At 40.4% G+C, this 20,401-nt stretch overlaps 1 protein-coding gene across 3 annotated transcripts; it reads left to right on the forward strand.

The window, feature by feature from the left end:
• Window positions 1-44: 44 nt before the first annotated feature.
• Window positions 45-20,380, forward strand: arfip1 (ADP-ribosylation factor interacting protein 1 (arfaptin 1)). Of its 3 annotated transcripts, XM_039824870.1 has the most exons (10): window positions 45-329; window positions 1,675-2,057; window positions 6,940-7,041; window positions 8,595-8,703; window positions 10,199-10,300; window positions 12,141-12,253; window positions 12,546-12,767; window positions 16,106-16,263; window positions 17,898-18,072; window positions 18,171-20,380. In XM_039824870.1, exons 2-10 carry the CDS (start codon window positions 1,677-1,679, stop codon window positions 18,324-18,326), a joined length of 1,518 nt encoding a protein of 505 aa, XP_039680804.1. In that variant the 5' UTR covers window positions 45-329; window positions 1,675-1,676; the 3' UTR covers window positions 18,327-20,380. The 3 variants fall into 3 exon arrangements, with proteins under 3 accessions (XP_039680804.1, XP_039680940.1, XP_039680887.1); XM_039825006.1 differs by lacking the exon at window positions 1,675-2,057 and having other exon boundaries at window positions 51-329; XM_039824953.1 differs by lacking the exon at window positions 10,199-10,300 and having other exon boundaries at window positions 54-329.
• The last annotated feature ends 21 nt before the right edge of the window (window positions 20,381-20,401 follow it).

Below are 20,401 nucleotides of genomic sequence, written 5' to 3' on the forward strand. Positions count from 1 at the left end.
AACTGCAAAGAGCATGTTTTAACAGCAGGGGGCGAGCGCACGCAGCAAATTATGTGGTCTGCCTCTGATGACAGCCGAGGGCCCGGTCCGCACAGTGGATCAGTCTTTCCGGGGTTCAAACAACAAGTCTAGTGTGCTTCAGGAGAGTCGAGGACCATCGATGACAAATTAGTAGAATATTTATATGAAACGTTTGCATTAACAGCAGGCCCACTGCCTTTCAGGAAGAAGCACAGTGGGGCACGACAAAAAGGAGTTCAGTGAACTAACGTTACGACAACGGCTAACAGTTCGCAGCTAGCTAAATAGTTAGCCACGACCGCACACAGGTAACGTTAATGTTAACTAAAGTTGTGAGCATCGCCATTCCCTTGTGGCATTGAGTTACATGTATGGCGGAATAGTAAAATACCGTTAACCATTTAAAGTGCTGTTATTTACGTTTTTCATAGGTTCGTTATCTTCTGTTTAGCTAGGTTAACGTGGTTAACGTCAGCAAACACGTCAACGGTTTTGATACATTAAAAGTAGTGGACAGCTTTGAGCTAGCTAACTGACTGGGAGGTGAAACTACAGAAATGTTTGTTGAATGCTTGCTTTCCAAATAGCATTAACCATGCAATATAACAATAACCCTTCATTAAGTTATATTAATGTTATGTGTCGTTACTAGCATGTATAAGTATTTTATCATTTGGACACCCTCGCGAGTCAGGTGACTGTGCTGCAAGGCTGCAACAGGTAATTGTTCTGCTAAACGTGAGAGCTAGCTAGTTCCGGTGTGCAATGTTACAGAGAAACAGAGCAAACGTTGTGACAACAGCAGTGTTGTTTGACTTGTCAACTGTACAAGTAGTAGCATCCACGTCATTTCCAAGTACCAAACCTAACTCCGTAATCACGATAGAAATGGGTCGTATTTTCCTGCAGGGAGCTGAAAACCTGGAAATGAGCACCTTGCCTTACCAGCTAACAGAACCGTATACAATTCAAGTGTATCTGTAGAGCACAAAATCCAGTTAAAGGCTTTACAAAGTGAAAACCCATCAATGAAGGTAGCTGGAAGTGGCCTTTCTCTTTGCCGGATTTGTAGGAAATGAGCCAAAATTAAAACAATTGAGTTTTCCTATTTGTGTGTATGGATGTTTTATGTGGGAGTGTCTGACTGGGTGTATGTGCTGTATGGATGCATCCAGGTTTAATATACATGGATAGTGTACACAGTGTGCAAACAAATGTCCAATTTGGGAACAAAGCATACATACTTTAATTCATTCACAATAATAATGCATTCATATTGTTCTTGTGTTGTACAAAATGAGCAAGGAGATTTGTCATTCCAGCTACATTCTTAAAAATTGTCACAACATTGGAGAAAAAAGTAAAAAATATATTTTTATCAAGCGCTTTTATCCAGAAAGTCTGTGAGATTTCTGGTAAGGCCATCTAAACAGCAGCAAGTGTTATGAACAACCTTCAAATATTGTCAGATTTATCTTTAAGGAAAAATTAATCCTTAGCCCAGCCTTGAATGTAATAATAGTATATTCACATACAGGCACAAAATGGGGGTATACTTGTATTGCACTCCTTAATTGTACTGTATTAGTGCACTATAAGCAGTCTACTAGCTTGGTAGGACCTATTTATACTCTTTTATCTGTCTGTTTTCAGGTATGTCTGAAGTTAGTCTTGAGGCTGAATCGGGGAAGACCTCAGCCGAGGACTCTCAAATGGATTTTGATGAGGCAGATAAAGCAGAAGAGAGTTTGAGGGAGGATGTAAAACAGGCGAGTGTAGACAACAGTAGGGGAAGAAATGACCGAGATGATGTGCTGTACGACATTGATATTGACAGCGCTGAAGAAAATGCAGAAAACACGGCTATTCAGAAGGAGGATGAGGGCATTCAGAGAGAGAGTGTGGCGAAGACATGCAGTGGCAGCGATGCTGCAGACATGTCTGACAGTGTAGAAAATGGGGCACACGAGACAAATCGTCATGTTGAAACGGCTGAAACACCAGAGGAAAGTGGAGATTCTCACACTGAAACAAAGGTGATATTTACCTTCACTTTGGACGCTCTTCTAGCACTTCCTCATTGTGCTCTTGTTCGTGTTGCTGTTCTGATCTTCACTTGCTGTCGTGGTGGTGGTCTCTTTCCAATATGATCATTGAGTATTAGATTGAATTTAGTTGTAAAGCTTTACGTGATATAATCAACTACATGAACCTGAGTTATAGCTGTAAAGAGATTGTTTGTTTGTTTGTTTCTCCCTGGTAGATGTGTTTCAGATTTCGTTATGCTTTGCTGGAGGGTTTTAGGAATATATAGCTGGTGTAGCTGTGCTGATGGTGCAGTCGGTGGCCTCCTTTCTTTTACTTGTGTGTTGCTCTGTGATGTGCCTTGTGTGTTTGGGGACGATCAAGGCTTCATACACTTTCTCTGCTTTGTATATAAATGCTGGCCTATCTCAAAGTGATTGTTGAGAAGGATTTATTTTCTGTTTATTGCTATGCAATCTATATGTATATTATTATAAAGTTTTTGCCTTCTTTTGTTGGACACTGACTCTTTGTGTGCAAGTGACATGTATTGTACATGATGTTTTTATGATGCCACTTCCTTTTAAATGTTTCCCTGTTTGTAAGTTGGGTGTACATAGAGCTTTTGAGTTCTATATGCTGTCAGACAGTCACATGGTTGGCTAAGTGAAACGGATTTGGACTCCTGGCAGCACATTCTCAGGCAGTCCCACATTTCTTGTGTCGTTGGAATGTGTGACTCCTCAGGATGTCGATTCACATTCGCTGCTTAAAATAAAAAATGTTCTCTTTTTTTTGTAAACCCTAAATGCAGCAAAGTTGTAATCCATAATCTCTATATTTTACTTAAAGATACATTTCCCGTCCTTTTTGCAGCTTAATTCCGGCATTGTGCAACGTGGTTATGTGTCACGTTCTTCTGTAGTTTGAGAGGCAAGCCATGATTCCTTCCTCTTCAGCTGACGCAGCTAATTGGACAATTCGTTTATTGTTGTTATCCCTTCCTCCCACGTCATGTTAGCTTGTATCCAGGATACTGAACTGTAGGCAACGGCACAAGATGACTTGTCATACCTTGCCTTTTCATATGCTGCATTCATTTGCAGCCACTTTATACTCTCTTTGCTCCTGTAGACTGATATTACCAAGCTTCCTTGCAGATTGTTTGCAGATGTTAGATTGGATCATTATTTGCTCTGACCCCCTGATCATCTTGGATTACATGGTTGATTGAGTCCCATTAGGTTTCGCAACATAAAAAGAATCTTAAATTGAGATACGTGGATAGTTCTGCAACAGCCACAGCTAATTTAAAAGAAAACAAACATTGCTGGTCAGCAAATGTTGTTACAATCGGTGTTAATTTACGATCTGTTTTTGAAACGCATGTAATCCGAGACGTGCTTCTACCAGACAGCCTGTTTAAACTTGATGTCAGTGCATGTCTGTGCTGATCTGCCTGCATGCAGGCGTCATATTGCCTTTTAAGTATTTATGTGTGTGTCACATGACACAACACTCAAAGTAAAGTCTTTTATCACACGTACCCACACGAAATCTTCACTTTGGTCTTGTTATATTGTTATATTCTGGTTCAGCAAATCAGAAATATTTGGTTCTGGCTTTACAAAGAGATGGTTTGACTTCCAGAGAGCCAAACATCCTAACACGTATAAAGCGTTCTTCTCCAAGACCAGTTTTAACCCTTTATAAACACACCTTACAGTATCAGATGACACACTTTGATCAAAGCAAAATGCTGTCTTCATGTATTTGGAATAGATGACCCACCTTTTTAGTGACTTAAGACTTTAGTTAAACAGGGTTTGAAGAAGCTATCTGGTTATATATATATGTATCGTCTGATTAATTGTTTTTTTAGTATTCTATCAATGGGACTGTGTCAAAGTCATAGTCTGAACTAGAGTCCGCTATATTAACCCAGTATAAACCTGGTTGTTAGTGAGTAAGCACATCATTTACAAAATAAACTGAAACCAAACATGCTAGCTTCACACATGAAATGTCTTCATTGATTTAAACTCACTTTTTAGCTCACAGAGTATCCCGCTTAGTCAGTTTAGACGAGACCCAGATCTCATTACTTGGTGATCCGGTAGCCATTTGCATTATTTAGACATTGGTCAAGGTCCACCTATAGTTGAAGGATCTTGTTCAAAGATTCAAATCTGATTTATTGGTTTAAAATACATGTTTTCAGTGTTAACCCCTTTGCCAGGCGTGTCACTAATCCACATTATCCACCTTTACACTGTTACTCACAGAGCTTACATGTAAAGCTTTATAGCGGTTAGGTCAGTGTCGTAGCTCCTAAAGCTATCACAGCAGTATCTTCACCCTGCAACTACAGGCAGCCAGTCTATCATAGGCTAAACAAAACTGATGTTGGCACAAACTGTTGTCTCCACCCTGTGGCTTGCTACAAGCCAGCATGCAAATGTGCAGCAAAGCAAGCCAACGTGTCGCCATGTCATTACAATCCACAGGAACAATCATGAGGGACCACGGTTTGTCGTTTTTATAAAGATTATAACAGGTCTCTCCTCGTGATTTGTTAATTATATTCAAGGTCAAGGAGAATTTAGTTCCATGCATGTTTCTGCATTTTTTTAAAATTTTTTTTTTAGTTTAACCACAAAATGACCAGTTAGAAAACATGACAGACAGGGTTTAATGCAGTCTGGAATAAATGATGTCACTGTAACACACAAAGCCTTGTATTTGCTAGGAAACTCTGACATGAACATGGCAACTAGAAACCAGATAACGTATACAAAGCATTGCTATGGCGAACAGGTGATGTTAGAGATAACTAGTTGATTCCCTTTTTTGCATAGCCTAATGGGTGGCAGCACATAATATGAGATGTGTTCAATACGCCGCTAAATCAAGGAAAGGGGGGAGATGGTGAAATGCTCTTTGTAACAGATTCCATCCTGCTGTGTTTAGTAATTAAACAGAACAGGTATTGTAAAATAGGGGAGTGTTGAAATCAAATTGCTGTCGGTTGTTGCACCAGAACTGTCCTGGTAAATGCTGTAATACTGCAACATGACTTATAGTTCATTAAGCGCTCCACCCTGTCCTGGAAGAGGGAGAGAAGAAATCATTGAAAGAGGGCAGATTCACCAGAATACAAGCTTGTGTTTTGTAAACACTTTCTGGGGTGAGGCAGTTTGGGTGAAATCAGTGTAGCAGTGTATGTTGCAATATGTTGCAGATATTCTGATGTTTAAACTATCAAATTTGTTTTATCACCAATGTATATACTCACTCTGAAATCACACTGCCATGCCATCTCTATGTAATATCCACAGAACAAATATTATTATCAGTATTAAATCCCGGCCCAGGCCAGTCATTTCCTCCATGGCGGTGTCCACAAGATGGCAGCCCGCCATGTGATGTGCCAACCCCCCCCCACACACACACACACACACACACCAAATATCTAATCATAATGATGAATGAAAAATATTATAATGGTTTAAAAAACTTCCCAAAACACATTGAATGAACGTTTGAATATGCACAAAGTTTTGAACAATACAGGAGGTGAATTAATAAATAACAATAATAATATTTATACATAAATGAAGACATTTTCACCATAACTTAAAGGAGAATTCCGTCCAATTTTTATGTTAATCTTGATCGCTATAAATATGCGAGTACTTTCGTTTGGGAAAAAAACCAACCTCAATCGGTGCAGGCAACACGGAGTAGGCTACTCCGTGTTGCCTGCTAGCGCGGCTAAAACTACCACACAAATCGACACAGCCAAGCCTATTCACCAACACCAGATCATTTACACACAAAATGGATGAGGTACAAATACACACAGAACTGCTGCTGATATGTTGGCTGAACACACTAATGCTGCGTTCCAGGCAACCCGTAACTCGTGTTTTCACAACCTTCTACCCGTGGAAGCGCCCTAGAAGGCAGTCAAACCCGTAACTTACTACTCGTGAACTCGTACCAGATCATTGTACTCCCAGTTACAGTTTTTGACGTCACACACACATAAACAACAATGGCGACCCCCATTGATGCTGTACAGACGCCGTTTATTAACAGTGATAAGTAGAAATAAATAGACATAAATCGGCAACGTAAAGTAACCGAGATAGCTAACGTCAACTAGCTAACATTAGGTAGCCGGTAGCTAGAAGGGTTTGTGGTGACTTTGCCTGGAACACTACTGTGAGTCGTGACTTGAAGTCATAACTTACGGGCCAAAAACTTTGTCTGGAACGCAGCATTATCACGGACGGCAGCTAGCAGCTAACAGATAGCAGCTAACAGGGCGAGCTAGCTACCAGCAGAATCAAGACAGGGTAGGTGAATTAAAAAAATGTCTGAGTTGAAAATGCATCTTGTTGTCATGTAAGGGCCCTGTTCATGTTGCACAGATATTTGAGTTGCATTTTGTGTCTGTTAACAGGCACAAAGGTGTGCTAAAACCTGCCCCGACCACTGCTGTTTTAGCTCAGTGGAAGCTCGTAGAGGTAGCTGCAGCTACTCCGTGTTGCCTGCACCGATTCAGGTCGGGTTTTTTTCAAACGAAAGTACACGCATATTTACAGCGATCAAGATTAACGTAAAAATTGGCCGGAATTCTCCTTTAATGCAGAAAAGGCACACATTATTGCAGAATTCACCAGAATGCCGGAAGTGAAGTGTTTGATGCTCAAAATTTCCTTGATGGGAAGAACCCCCGGTTAGAATTTGTTCCCCCGATGATATAACAAACAAAACCCCAAAATGTTGAACCCAAAGTCACGCCCTTGTATAGAGGTCTCTCTCTTTGAAGTTATTTGGAATAGCTTTATAGAATAACTTGCTTCATGTCACCCCCCCTCATTACAGCAAAGCATAATGACTGAGGAGTCCCATAGAGGCTCAGCCGCTGAGATCCCAGTCACCAGCAATGGAGACCTGGATCAGAGCCCTGAGAGCGTATTCCAGAGGGTAAGTGAATCTCTCAAAACTGTATAGTTGTCTCAGACAATGGAAGCCCCCTGGCTTCCCAAACGACTATGTCCTCAAAGTCGTTGGTTGAAAGATTGTGTCTCCAACAACACTATTACCCCTTGTTATGATGTAGTTGGCTCGACATAAAACACTAATAACTCTACTCCTGGATGAAATGTAACGGTGCAAACAAACGTGCAAAATTTATGTCTTTAGCAATGTATGCAAACATAGGGCTGTAACCAGCAATTATTGTCATTATAAATTAACCGTCTTAATTTAAATTATGTCTATGAAATATCAGAAAACAGTGCAAAATGCCTAGTCAAATTGCTTCTTTTATTTCATCCAACAGTCACAAAGAAAAGCATAGAATCTTTACATTTCAGGAGCTGGAACCAGCAAATGTTTGGCTTTTCTTTTTTTGCTTGAAAATAAACAATAAAACAATTAACGAATGTATCAATATAGTTGCAGATTAATTTTTGTCGACCGATTTTTAAATGAAAATTCAATGTAATTCCATGTAGCGATGACGTCCTCAAGACAGTCAAGGTGAGATTCTTCTGCAGTGAAGTAATTTTGATGGGGACCTCAGGGTGCCCTCTCTTTCTCATTCATGTGCCTGTGAGCCAGCAGTGCTTCCAGATGGCCTGCTGTATTTTCCTCTAATAGCCCACAGTCACACTGACAGTCTGGCAGGGTGGATGCCACAGCCACAAGAATATATGCAGCCTCAAAATGTTAAATCTTTAAGCAGTTGGCTCAGGCATTGAATGTAAATGCATACACAGGTTTATACAGTGCACCACATAGCTGCTGTTTGCTACTTTAGGGTCGCAATGAGTTGACTTCAATCATTAGTGTGACATAAATGTTATGAAATGTTTGCTTCTGTACAGTCAACCATTCCCCCCAATCGGCCATTCATAACAATACAGTAGCAGCACCCACACCAAACTTATGGTTCTCTTCTGTTTTGTGCCCCTCTCAACCTTCAGTTTTTAAATTATATTAAAGATTAAATAAGGGGTGCCTGGGTAGCTCACCTGGTTGAGCATGCGCCCCATGTACAGAGGCTCAGTCCTTGTCGCAGCGGCCGCAGGTTCATTTCAGACCTGCGGCCCTTTACTGCATGTCATTCCCCCTTCTCCCCCTTTCCTGTCTTCAGCTGTCGTATGTAATGAAGGCCTAAAATGCCCCCAAAAAATCTAAAAATAAAAAGCTGAAGTACTTAATTAAGTGCTGTTGACTAATGACAAAAAGTTACCAGACAGGTGAGAGCAGGTGTGTGGGGAGTATGTTTGTAAATTTTAACAGGAGTGAACATATCTGTCACCTGATTTACAAAAAAACCCAACTCCAATTATAATAGCTTTTATTGTGAAGTTGATCTGAATCTTTTAATGTGCTTTTAATATATTTTCCTTTTTTAATTGTTGGTGAACCCCAAATGTTAAACACACATACAGAAAGTGCAGAAAGTTCCCTGTCTTTGCTGCCTGTCTTCTACGAACCATTTGACCTGTTTAAATGAATATTTTTCACAGGACTCCTACCCCAGTGTCCCCAGGGCTCTAAATCTTTCAGAGTCCTGTGTCACCTCCAGCAACTTCGCTTCAACAACAGAGGGCATCATTGAATCAGGACCATACAAAGGTAAAACATTTTCACTCCCCGATTTTTTTCGTTGCTCTCCTTGTTTTGTGTATGTACCAATTCCCAGCTCATCAAGCTAAATGTGATGGAGCAGGGGTTGATGCCGGTTGATGCATAGACTGTAGAAGTGAAGCCAAAACTTCTTGATTGCCCCCTTGTCGCCCCCTTGTGGCTGGCTGCAGTATAGGTCATAAATTCCACCCCTGCCTTGTTAGTGGATGGGACATGGGCCAAACAAAAAAAAAATGTAAGTACACGTCAAAAAGTTTTTCCCAAAGATGGTTTCTGTCATTTTAGGTAGTTGTTATCGCACTGATGTTTGTTCAAGTGTTTTATTTTTCTGATGAGTTTATTTTGTATTAGTTATTTGATGTTATAAAAACTGGGTGAAACTTCATGATTGACTCGCGATTGGTCGGGCGGGTGTATGGGCGGGACTTTGATACTGTGGCTCCACCGCCCTATCACTACAAACGTGCTCTTGTTTATTGGCATTTCTTTAAACCAATCACAATCGTCTTGGGCGGCGCTAAGCGTCGAACGCACTAAAGGAGCCTCTGCAGAATAGCCTCTGGAAGGAACTTGTTTCGGTGGAACATGTGTACGTTCAAAAATTGTTTTAGTCGTGCAACAGAAAACTCAGATTGGACAGATAGTCGAGCTAGCTGTCTGGATTTACCCTGCAGAGATCTGAGGAGCAGTTAACCATAGTCCTCAGAAATTCACCGGAGTTTAGAATGGCAACACAAAGGAAGCGGAAGGTGACGGACATCCGGCCGAAAATGAGGGACATCCGGTGGGACATCCGGTGGGACATCCGGCGGAACCTCCGGCGGCACCAGAGCAATCCCGTCAATCAATATAGACTACTACTGCACAGACTTAGAACCAAAATTTACAGGAGGGCAGCACCTGTATCCGGGATATTTTGGCTTCACTTTTGTACAGTGGTAGGAAGTAGAGACTTGTGTCCGTTTTTATATACAGTCTATGTGACGGAGAAGCTCATCATAAATGTATCATGCCTTGTTACATTTTTTTTGTATTGCTTTGCAGCATTCTGTGTTTACACAACAGTCTTCCTCTCCATGTATTCGCAGCGCTCCACTTTTTGTTTTGAAATTTGAATGTGTAAAGGTGGACATCCAATTGAATTTAATGAGTTTCCTCTGATCTCCAGGTTGTAACCCTCCTTTCCTTTTCATCATCATGCCCTTGTTACAAATGCAAATAAAAATCTCTGCATAGAGTGGTGAGCTGTTGTAGCCCATTTGCCATGATGTTGCCATGGTTATTTCCCATGTTATTTACACTGGTTGAAGTAGGCTTTTGTTCATTAACACATTGATCCTGCAACATAGTGAGCCACCATGATAAAACAAAAACCAACAAAAAACATGCAAAGGAAATCTACATCCGTGAGAAATCCCCCCCTTACACTTGTGCAGGCTGGATGGTGACATACTAATGAATCCTAACTCTGAATATCTCCCAGGGTCGGCAAGCATGCCCACGTCACCTGTGACACCTGTAGCTCCCAGCTCGGCTGTTGCTAGCCGCCTGGCGCGCTCTTCCAGCGATAGTCAGGCTGAGAAAGGTACCAGCAGCGATGGAGTACGAATCAGATGATACTGAATGGTCACCGTTTGCACACTAAATTAACCGCAGTGCTATTGTACCTCTTCTTGGTTTTCATCAGTTTCTTACCTGCTGCTTGTTCCCACAGGCTGTGCTCCATTCAAAATCAAACCTTTCTTCTTCTCCTTTCTTGTTTGTTGACTCTCCAAACTTAGTCTTCACATAAGTCTGGGCTAACGGAAGTAGTTTTCTGCTTTGCAGTGGCTAATGATACGTGTTTACACACCCCTTAAAGTCATTTATGGCTTGGAAAAAAAACTGCTTTCACAATTCATCTGAGTGGGTTTTCCTGCTTGTAACCTTTGTCCTTGCAAAAGTTGGCATCCATAGTATCCCCTGTTTTCTCTCTACGGAGTCCCGAAACTGACAAAATGTAATAAAAGGTTGTCAGACAAGTCAAAAATATAACTGCATACATCATTTTTTTTTTTTGTGTGTGAAATAATTAAACTGGAGTTTAAAAATAAATATTTTTCAGCTAATGTTAGCTACCTTGCTGAAGATAACTTTCTTCGTAAAACTACAGCCGTAGAGCGCACAGTTTTAATCATCTATATGTTGCAGAGTAGCGTCACTGTGTAAACTAGTAGTGTCAAACTCCGTTTCACTATGGGCCACATTGGAAAATAAGAATCCCGTTAAGGGCCAGACATTTAGTTTATTGACATGCTTTCATTTTGAAAAAGTCAAATATCTTTGACTGTATTATTGCATGTCTCTTAAAATCTTCTCCCTTACAGTTTGGCTGACATAAAGCCCTAAAAATGTCAGCAAAAAAGTTCCTTAGTCATCATAGAAAAAAGGCAGAACAAAGCAAGAAAAACAACTTAAAAAACGGGGGAAAAAAGTGCCAAAAACTAGGTGGGCCGAAATTTATTGTGAACCTAAATTGATATGCGGGCCGGATCAAAATCTGCGAGGGGCCGGATTTGGCCCACGGGCCTTGAGTTTGACACATGTGGTGTAAACTCTTGTAATATCTAAACTATTTTAACTGGGAAGCAAATGTTTCTTTTATACTTCATTTATTTAACTAAGAGTAGTATTTATTGATGTATTTTGCTATATTTTTTGACTTGTCTCATATCTATATTTTGTCTGTTTCTGGGGCTTAGTACCTTTCAGCATTTCCCCTCTATGCCCAAACCACAATAAAGCACTTTTCCTCACTTTTATTGTGACTGTTTTTAAAAAAAAAAGAAAGGTAAGTCATGACTAATTGTATTTTAATGTTAATTTTGATTTAAATAAAGGTGCTGTAGGTAGGATTGTGAAGATCCAGGACGTAGCCAAAAAATTTGAACATCAACTTCTCAGTCCCTCCCCCGTTTCTGCTAAAGCCCAAAACGGTCTCCTAAGCCCCCACCACAAGGGAGAATGAATGGCCTGCCCCTGGCCCTGATTGGTGCATCTGAACAGGGAGCTGTGGATTTTTGCAAATTGCACTACAGGCTGTAGGTGGTGCCAGAGGAGCTGGATTTGTTTATTTTTTTTAATGACCTGCTTCATGTAGTTCTAATGAAACATAGGGACAGTTTCAGCAAATATGACAGAAAGTTAGTTCTATAGGTCTTACCTACTGCACCTTTTTAAATAATCCTAGATGTCGTCAGCATCCTCTAATGCCTTAAATTTAGAATTTGGTCTGTGTTGAAGTTCTAGTGTTAACATGACAATCTCATTACACTGTTGATGATTATAACACTTGAATCGCACCTCCCTAATTTTCACCACAGCTCTCTAGCCTGCAAATCTAAAAACTTAATAACCCACTAAGTGAATGACTTTTAATTGTCCAGGCGAGATGAATGCACAGCCAATGAGTGGAGCGGTGGTCCTTTCAGATGACTTGAAGAGCCCAGCCATGGAAAAACTGGACCTAGTGAGAAAGTGGAGCATCAACACATATAAAGTAATCCTCTCTGTCCTTGACTTCTTTTTATGTCCCTCCTCACTCTGCTTCTTCTCCCAGCCTTAGGCTCAGTCTTTTTCTTCTCTGTTTATTAGGATGTTGGCAGAAAAGTGAACTATACCCCAAACTGACAGACACAAGTGATTGATATCTTCTTGTTTTAGACGTATTTTGGCTCCACTCTGTTCCTCTGATTGTCTCCTTCACAGACTCTCTGCTTTTTCTCTTAAGCACAGTAGCAGCTCCCAGCTGTCATTGCTGATATTTTAAAATGCTGCTCTGTCCTCTGCAGTGTACCAGGCAGATCCTGTCAGAGAAGCTGGGTCGAGGCTCGAGGACCGTGGACCTGGAGCTGGAGGCTCAGATCGATGTCCTCCGCGACAACAAGAGAAAATACCAGAATGTAATCAAGCTGGCTCAGACGCTGGCCAGTCAGCTGTCCCAGATAATGCAGACACAGAGGCAGCTGGGCGACGCATTCGCCGACCTCAGCCTCAAGTCACCAGAACTGCATGTGAGTACATAGATGCACTGTAAACAATCTGGTATTTTAATTTGGTAGGATAAACGGGAAGGGGCGTGTTATCATCCTTACTTAGTCTGAGTCATAAAATAATGCAGAATATGTATTGACGTGTGTTTTATGTGCTGGGCAAATGTTTACTGACTCTACTCTGATCCCTTAAGGCCCTGACATACCAACCCGATTATTGGCTGTCGGACAGTAGACCTGCCAACATGTACACCTTTTTCATACTCCGCACGCATTTTGACCCTTAAGTACGCTTGTATGATTCGCTGCTCTCTAGGTACGCATTTTGTTGCATCTCGCATTTCTCCGGTTTCAGTTTCTATGCAATCTACATCTATGACTTTGATTCTGCCGCTGAGCAGTGAAGTGAAAAGCTTTCGGCCAATCAAAGCGCTGCATTTTAACCCTCTGCCCACCTGCCCCTCCTAGTGAATTTCTTCGCGCGTTTAATTCAATTCAGTGCCTCAGCAAGCCAGGCTGTCCGGATAACTGTAGGCTTGCATGCCATGGCTGAACCGCCTCAAAAAAAGGTTCGGAACAATTTCTTAACGGGAGAGATAGCCTTTCCTCCACATGTCCAGGCTACCTCACATAGACAGTATATAGAACCTCCTCACGCGTTCTGCACCGTGTGCAAGACAGACAACAACATCAGTCACCAAGGGGAACACAGTCCCATAAACAAATACTCCCCACCCCCCAAAACATAATGATATTAAAAATAAATGGATGATAAGAAAACAACTTTCAGTGATGGGAGTAATGCGTTACAATTCAGTGGTTGAAATGACTGCAGAGACGGATACATTTGCTACACGGACATTATTTTCCTGAGTTTTTTACGCTGCGTTGGTCAGAACCAGAGACTGTAACTGACAACATCTGTGTCCTGTCAGTGACGACAGCAATGTGACCGAGCAACTGACAGATAACATGTCGAGAATTAATATTTAGTCTTGCTACACGTAATATTACATTTTGTCAGTGGTGGAAAGTAACTATAGCCTACCGTCGGCTACTTTGATTCAATTTTAATTAATTTTTTATTTAATCCTACTTATTAGGCTACTTCTAGTCCACCACAATTCAGAGTCAAGTAGGCTATTGAACGTTTTACTTAACTATTTATTTTATAGCTTTAGTTACTTTGCAGCGTCAGATTAATAATACAAAATAATATGAATAAATTATGATGTATTAAAGTGGATAAAGATGAGACTTTGTTGACCCCGTGGTGAAATTCACAAGCTACCTGCCAAGAATACTTTTATTTGGGTGAAAGTAACTCAAAAGTAACATGAGCATTACAATTCAGAGACAGTAATATTGTAATATAACTAATTACTCTCAAATGACAGTAACTAGTAATCAATAATGTATTACATTTTGGAATTAACTTGCCCAACACTGGTGTCAATAGGCTAGCCTATCACACCTGCTATCCTTCCCATTAGTTGGGGCCAGTTAGAAAAGTGGTGGAATGGCTAGAAAACTAAAAGGTTTTTAGAAAGGCCAGGTGCTGATTAACGTAAGATAAAGGTAACAGTTAGGCTATTTATGTGATGTGATGGCAACTGACATAATGCAATGTCACCCATGTCAAATTTTTAAAAGCGTATCTGAAAATATCTGACCCATGTTATTTATTAGCCTATAATTGTGTCTGTCAGGCTTCAATCTTGTGCTTTTTTTAGTATTTGCTTTAGGCCTATTTAAAGTTGCTTTATGAGTAAATCCTTACTTAGGCTACTTCATTTCCCTTCAGTAATCAGAAAAAGGCTATGTGTTAACCTGGTCTGACTCTCATCTTTAACACAGAAGTACTTAGGCATATTTATTAGCTCTCTCTGCCTCCTGTTGGTTAGACTAACAAATATATGGGCACAAAATATTGGACAGGATATAAGAAAACATTGGTATAGTAGTTTCACTATGCGTGCAGCCATTCATCCACTCCTCCACACAGTAATTATAATTTATTGTAATCTAGAAGGTAGTGATGAGCCAAACAATGTATTTTCAGGTGGAAGAAGTTTCCATGTGCTACGCCTCCTGTACAACAATTTGTTTTCAATTCAATGTTAGGAGTGATAGCAGTAATTGTATAACAACTCATAAAATTTCTTCAAGGTTGGCAGGTCTGGGACAGTCTGGCGAGGTCGGTGACTCAAGTCTGTTGGGTGTGTTCCGTGCCGTCGTCAGTCGGAGGAGCTGTCTGCTTTAATTTGGGCCAATTTGACTTGTTGAATCAGCCAGTGGGCAGTCGGACTCGGTGGCCAATCTGATTGGTTGATTGCTAGCCCTTGACTAGCGAATCAGTGCACTTATGTTAAAACACTTACGAGCGGGATGAGCGTGATGAACGCCTCTCAAAATCGGACGAAAATCTTTCAAACTGACCTTTGTCGATCAAAAAAACAGATTCAGCAACTGCATGGCCTATTTCTCGCTTAAAATGTTTTCAGAAACACGTTTCGGTGAACTATATTCGTAAAATACGAGTATTGTATATCGTATTCCGAACGAGCCGCCATTATGGTCTGCTTTGAAATTCGGAAGCAGCCAGACCCTTGTGACGCGTTCGTCATTTTCGGTTTTCATTTTTTGGGCGACAATACAGATTAGCGGCGCCTGCTGTTATGGAGACGTATTACGTCTCGCATAAGCACAGAACGTACGCTCAAGTCGGTGTGTTCCGAGGCACTTTTTGGACCCACGGGAGCTGAATGATCAGTCCGACTGCCTTTTCTGCCGACAGTCGGCCGTCGGGTTGGTGTGTCAGAGCCTTTAGATTACTACTTAGCATCACAAGTTAATGGCTTAAAAGGCAGTAAAGAGTCATGCATAATTTAAGTTTAGGTCCTCTTCCTCTGAGTCCTCTAATTGGGTTACAATTATACAATATAGTTTATCTATATTGTTCCATGTTTCAAATACCAAGTGCATTCTGTTTTATATTTGAGTGAGTATATACTGTACAATTACTGCACATCATAGAAATATATGTATGTACAGTATGTTATATCTCAGTTGTTGTGTCAGATGTTCTTTTGGGAACATTGTACTATTCTGCACATTTATTTTTATTTTTTGGAAACTATTATGAGTGGGTTTCTCCGTAGGTTAAATGTTTGTTTAATTGACAAGGTGCCAACCGACTTAATTGTATTACTCATATAGTTTTAATATCGTTATAACCCCTGTATATATACTTCCAAAATAAACTGTATGATGCTGGCACCTGCAGTTGCTTTAGTCACTGTGAACAACGGTGCAAAATTCAGTGAGATGACTTCAATTAGTTTGACTCTTTTCTTTAGGAGGAGTTTGGTTACAACGCTGACACCCAAAAGCTTTTGTCCAAAAATGGAGAGACACTGCTGGGTGCCATCAACTTTTTCATCTGCAGTGTGAACACACTCGTGGACAAAACAATCGAAGACACCATGGTTAATATCAAACAGTATGAATTTGCCAGGTAGGTAATGCATGATCATGTGTGTTTATTGTTCCCGCGCAACCACAAAAGATTATTTAGCCATTTGGATAAAATGTTACAGTCCTGGCTGGATCTTTTGTTAGTTATCAGACAGCGTTAGTAGCCACATTTACTACACACTTCATGCAAAAACACAACTAGAACTTTGGGTTACACTTTACTTGAAGGTATCTACATTAGAGACATGACGCGTGTCATGAATAGAGGTGTGAATCTTCACTGATCTCCCGATTCGATTACGATTAGCATGTCAGCGATTCAATATCTCAATGCATCACGATGTGTCAAATACATTTTTCTATTAAAGCCATGTAGGATATTTAATTAATAGCTTTTCATAGCTTCAAAAACAAAACATTCTGCAGAGCTCTAATACTAAATAAATTGGATACATAAAACTACAGCACTGAGCACATGGCACTTCCTGAATGTGCAAAACATACCAGAATATGTAAAAAGAAAGGTTGTTAGGCCTACATTAAATTGTAAACAGAAATAATCGATTATGGCCCGGCCGATTATCGATGCAGCATTGTCCATGTCCCCGATTCGATGCATCGATTATTTGATTAATTTCAACACCTAGTCATGAACGTGTCATAAACATTATAAACAAGTCATAAACGTTTATGACATAACGCTTCTGTCATTAATTGTCCTTCGGTTTTTGTCATGACAAGTTACGGTTAGGGTTCATGTGTCATGACAGTGTCACATTACCGAACTTTTTCTCCACAAAAAGAGCGTCTACTTACTCCTAACACAAGCTAACATGTACACTCTCATTCAGGCAGTTAATTGAATAATGCAACCTGTATAAAAAATATTATAAGCATACATATAAATGAATGCATATTAAAGGACTCTTGTGGATTTTACCTATAAACAAACATTCAGTGTTATTCACCAAAATGCATTTAAGCGTATTCTTGAGGTCTAATAAAGGCATTGAACAAATGTTCTCATTCATAAAACATTTCAGGGATTACTTGACACACAGTCTTGTGTTGATTTTTTAACAGTTGCACATCCTAACGTATACACCAGGGCTGTAGTACTTGAGCCCGGACTCTAGACGCTTTTCTGTTGTCTCGGACTCGTCTTGGACTCGTTAGTATTTGGACTCGGCCATTGGACTCGCCAAATATTCTAGTTGGTCTCGACCGAGTCCAGCACTATATGCTTTTGTTCAAACTCCATCTAGAACAGGCATTGAGATTGGTCGCCTGGTATACGCCTGGCTGCAGCATATACCTCAATCATCGGGTATCGATCATTTTCATTTTGGCCACAGACACAATATCAGAGAGCACTTTGTACCATGAATTCTTCAGGACGAGTAATAAGTTCAAGAATGGGAACATTTCATACTTTATACTTAAAGTAAATAATATGGCCGAATTTGATCCTTTCTGCGATCTTGACTGTCCCTCATTTGGACTCGGACTTGACTTGGACTCAAACTTTTTTGGACTCGGTCTTGATTGGACTTGAACTTGACCCGGTCTCGACTAGTCCTGGTCTTGGACTCTACAAAGGTGGACTTGACTACAGCCCTGGTATACGCTCATATTGCATATTTGTGATACTGATAAATAACACCACACATCTAGGGTTGAGTATGACGCGTACCGTACAGATTTGGAGGAGTTGAATCTGGGGCCCCGTGACGCCGCCGCCATGCCCAAGATTGAGCACTGCCAGCAGCAGTTCCAGATCCACCGCGAGAAGTACGAGAGGATGCGGAACGACGTCTCCGTCAAGCTGAAGTTCCTGGAAGAGAACAAGGTCAGCTAGAGGCTCGCTCTGCTCGAGATGGCACCAACCTAATGGCTTTCATTGTGCTCACCATCTCTTTGTTTACTTTTCCTGCTCCCCAAACCCAGGTGAAGGTATTGCATAACCAGCTCATCCTGTTCCACAACGCCATAGCTGCGTACTACGCTGGAAACCAACAGCAGCTGGAACAGACACTCAAGCAGTTCCACATCAAGTTGAAAATGCCAGGTGGGGACAGTCCATCTTGGCTGGAAGAGCACTAATCACTACTTTCGAAAGCCACAGCGGCTGAGTTTGACAGGAAATGTCAAATTCTACAGAAACTACAGGACCCCCCCCCTCCCTTCAACTCTACTGTCACAGCCTTTTCAAACTTTCAGAACTGTAAATCTTTCAACTCAATACAAAAAGGAGGACAAAAAATCCTCCCATAATCTGTTTGACACTTGTTAAATCATACTTTTCATCTTGCAGTTATTTGAAATCATGGGAGACGCACTTTTATACTGTTTGACAAATCTGTTGAACGGGAGTTGCTGCAGTAAACACATTTGGAAAACTGTAAATGGCTTTTTGTATTCCAGCGTATGAATGTTGTATCCCAGCACGGCGGACATGTTGGCTCTGTAAGGGCAGCTACGGGATCCAAAACACTGCCGTCTTACCCATTATTGACATTACTCTTATCAGCTGACTGAGATGTGGATGAATGCTTTTTGAAAGACCAATCGGGAAGCTTCAGGAGACTGAATACGAATTCTCTCATGATTTGATCTTAAACCGGTTGTGATAAACGGGGCAAAGCATCATTCAGATTCATGAATCATGCAAATGCAAACTGGTCATTTTAACCAGCAAACTCTGATTAAAGTGGTAGTTTTGGCATTTTAGGAAATGCGCTTATTTGCTTTTTTACTGAGAGTTTCTTTAATTTAAGGCTACAGCCAGCAGCCGGTTAGTTTAGCTTAGCATAATGACTAGAAACGGGACGGGGGGGACAGCTAGCCGGGCTCTGTCCAAAGGTAAAAAACGTTCTGCCTACCAGCACCTCTAAACCTCACTAATACAAAAACCAAAGTAAAAAATCAAATTGTGGTTTAATCTAATCTTCGGACAGAGCCAGGCTCAGTATTTCACTCTGATGCCAGTCTTTATGCTAAGCTAACCAGCTGCAGGCTGTAGCTTAACATTTAATCTTCTCATCTAACTCTCAGCAAGAAAACAAATTAGAGTATTTCCCAAAATGTCAAACTATTCCCTTAAATTGATCCGTTAAAATCATACTGATCGCCGTTCACAACAAATCCTGTATGTTGGTATGTTGTTATGTTGACACAATGCTACTTGTAATCAATATCACCCTTTGGATTTTTTTTAGCATTCCTGTTTTCTTTACATTCATGGCATTTGACTGAATGGGTAAAAATGTTGATTCTCTTAGATTCCAGAGAAAATGTTGGACCAGCCTTATGTGACTAAATGTGCCTTGAATTCTTGAATTAGTTCTTCTCTTCCCCTCCGTGCTTTGATATCTGGTCTTGCTGTTGAAAACCGACGCTCTCACTACCAGTTTTTTTTTTTTCTTTTTTTCGGGACCAACTCTTGAAGGAAGAGAATGGACCACACACCCATGCACACACTCTTGGAGTACAGTTAAAACCTGTACAACTGTAAATGTTAACACACTCCACGCAACACAAACATGATGGCTATGTTACAGAATACTCCAGTAACATTCAGAAAGTAAATATATTTTAAAACTTGCTGTTCTCAAAGATATTTATCCATATTGCACATGTTCACATTTACGCATTTGGGACTAATTACATAAGAACTTGTAAGTGCTGTACGATATGTAAGGTGACAACCAAAATACGATTAACTTGAGAAACCTTTTGTAAATTTGAAAGACCAGCATCCTTTGTCTGAGCTGCTAACGGTTTCTATCATTGGGCTGCATAAAAGTATATTTTTTAAAGAGGACATATTGTACCCCGGTATTGATAACCAGCTGTCCTCAATTTGTACTTTCCCTATGGCTCGCCATAGCAGTTTAAGAGTGTGAATCTTGTACAACAATCTAATGTTTCCCTGAAATAGATGGATATATATATTTGTAATTTTCTCTATTTTGCCTTTGAATATGTAGTTTATGATCAATGCTGCCATTTGGCTTTGATTTAGTTTAGTTTTCCTGAAGACCTACAGAATGATGTGCTAGTGGAGCTCTACCTTTTTGTAATAATGAAACATTAACAAATGTTGAGTTAATAAAAGGATTCTGAATGTTTGGGAAAATAAAAGTTTCTTTTCTTTATCTCCAGATGTGTTTGTAGTA

Source organism: Perca fluviatilis, chromosome 1 (assembly GCF_010015445.1).
Source record: "Perca fluviatilis chromosome 1, GENO_Pfluv_1.0, whole genome shotgun sequence".
Classification (NCBI taxonomy): domain Eukaryota; kingdom Metazoa; phylum Chordata; class Actinopteri; order Perciformes; family Percidae; genus Perca; species Perca fluviatilis.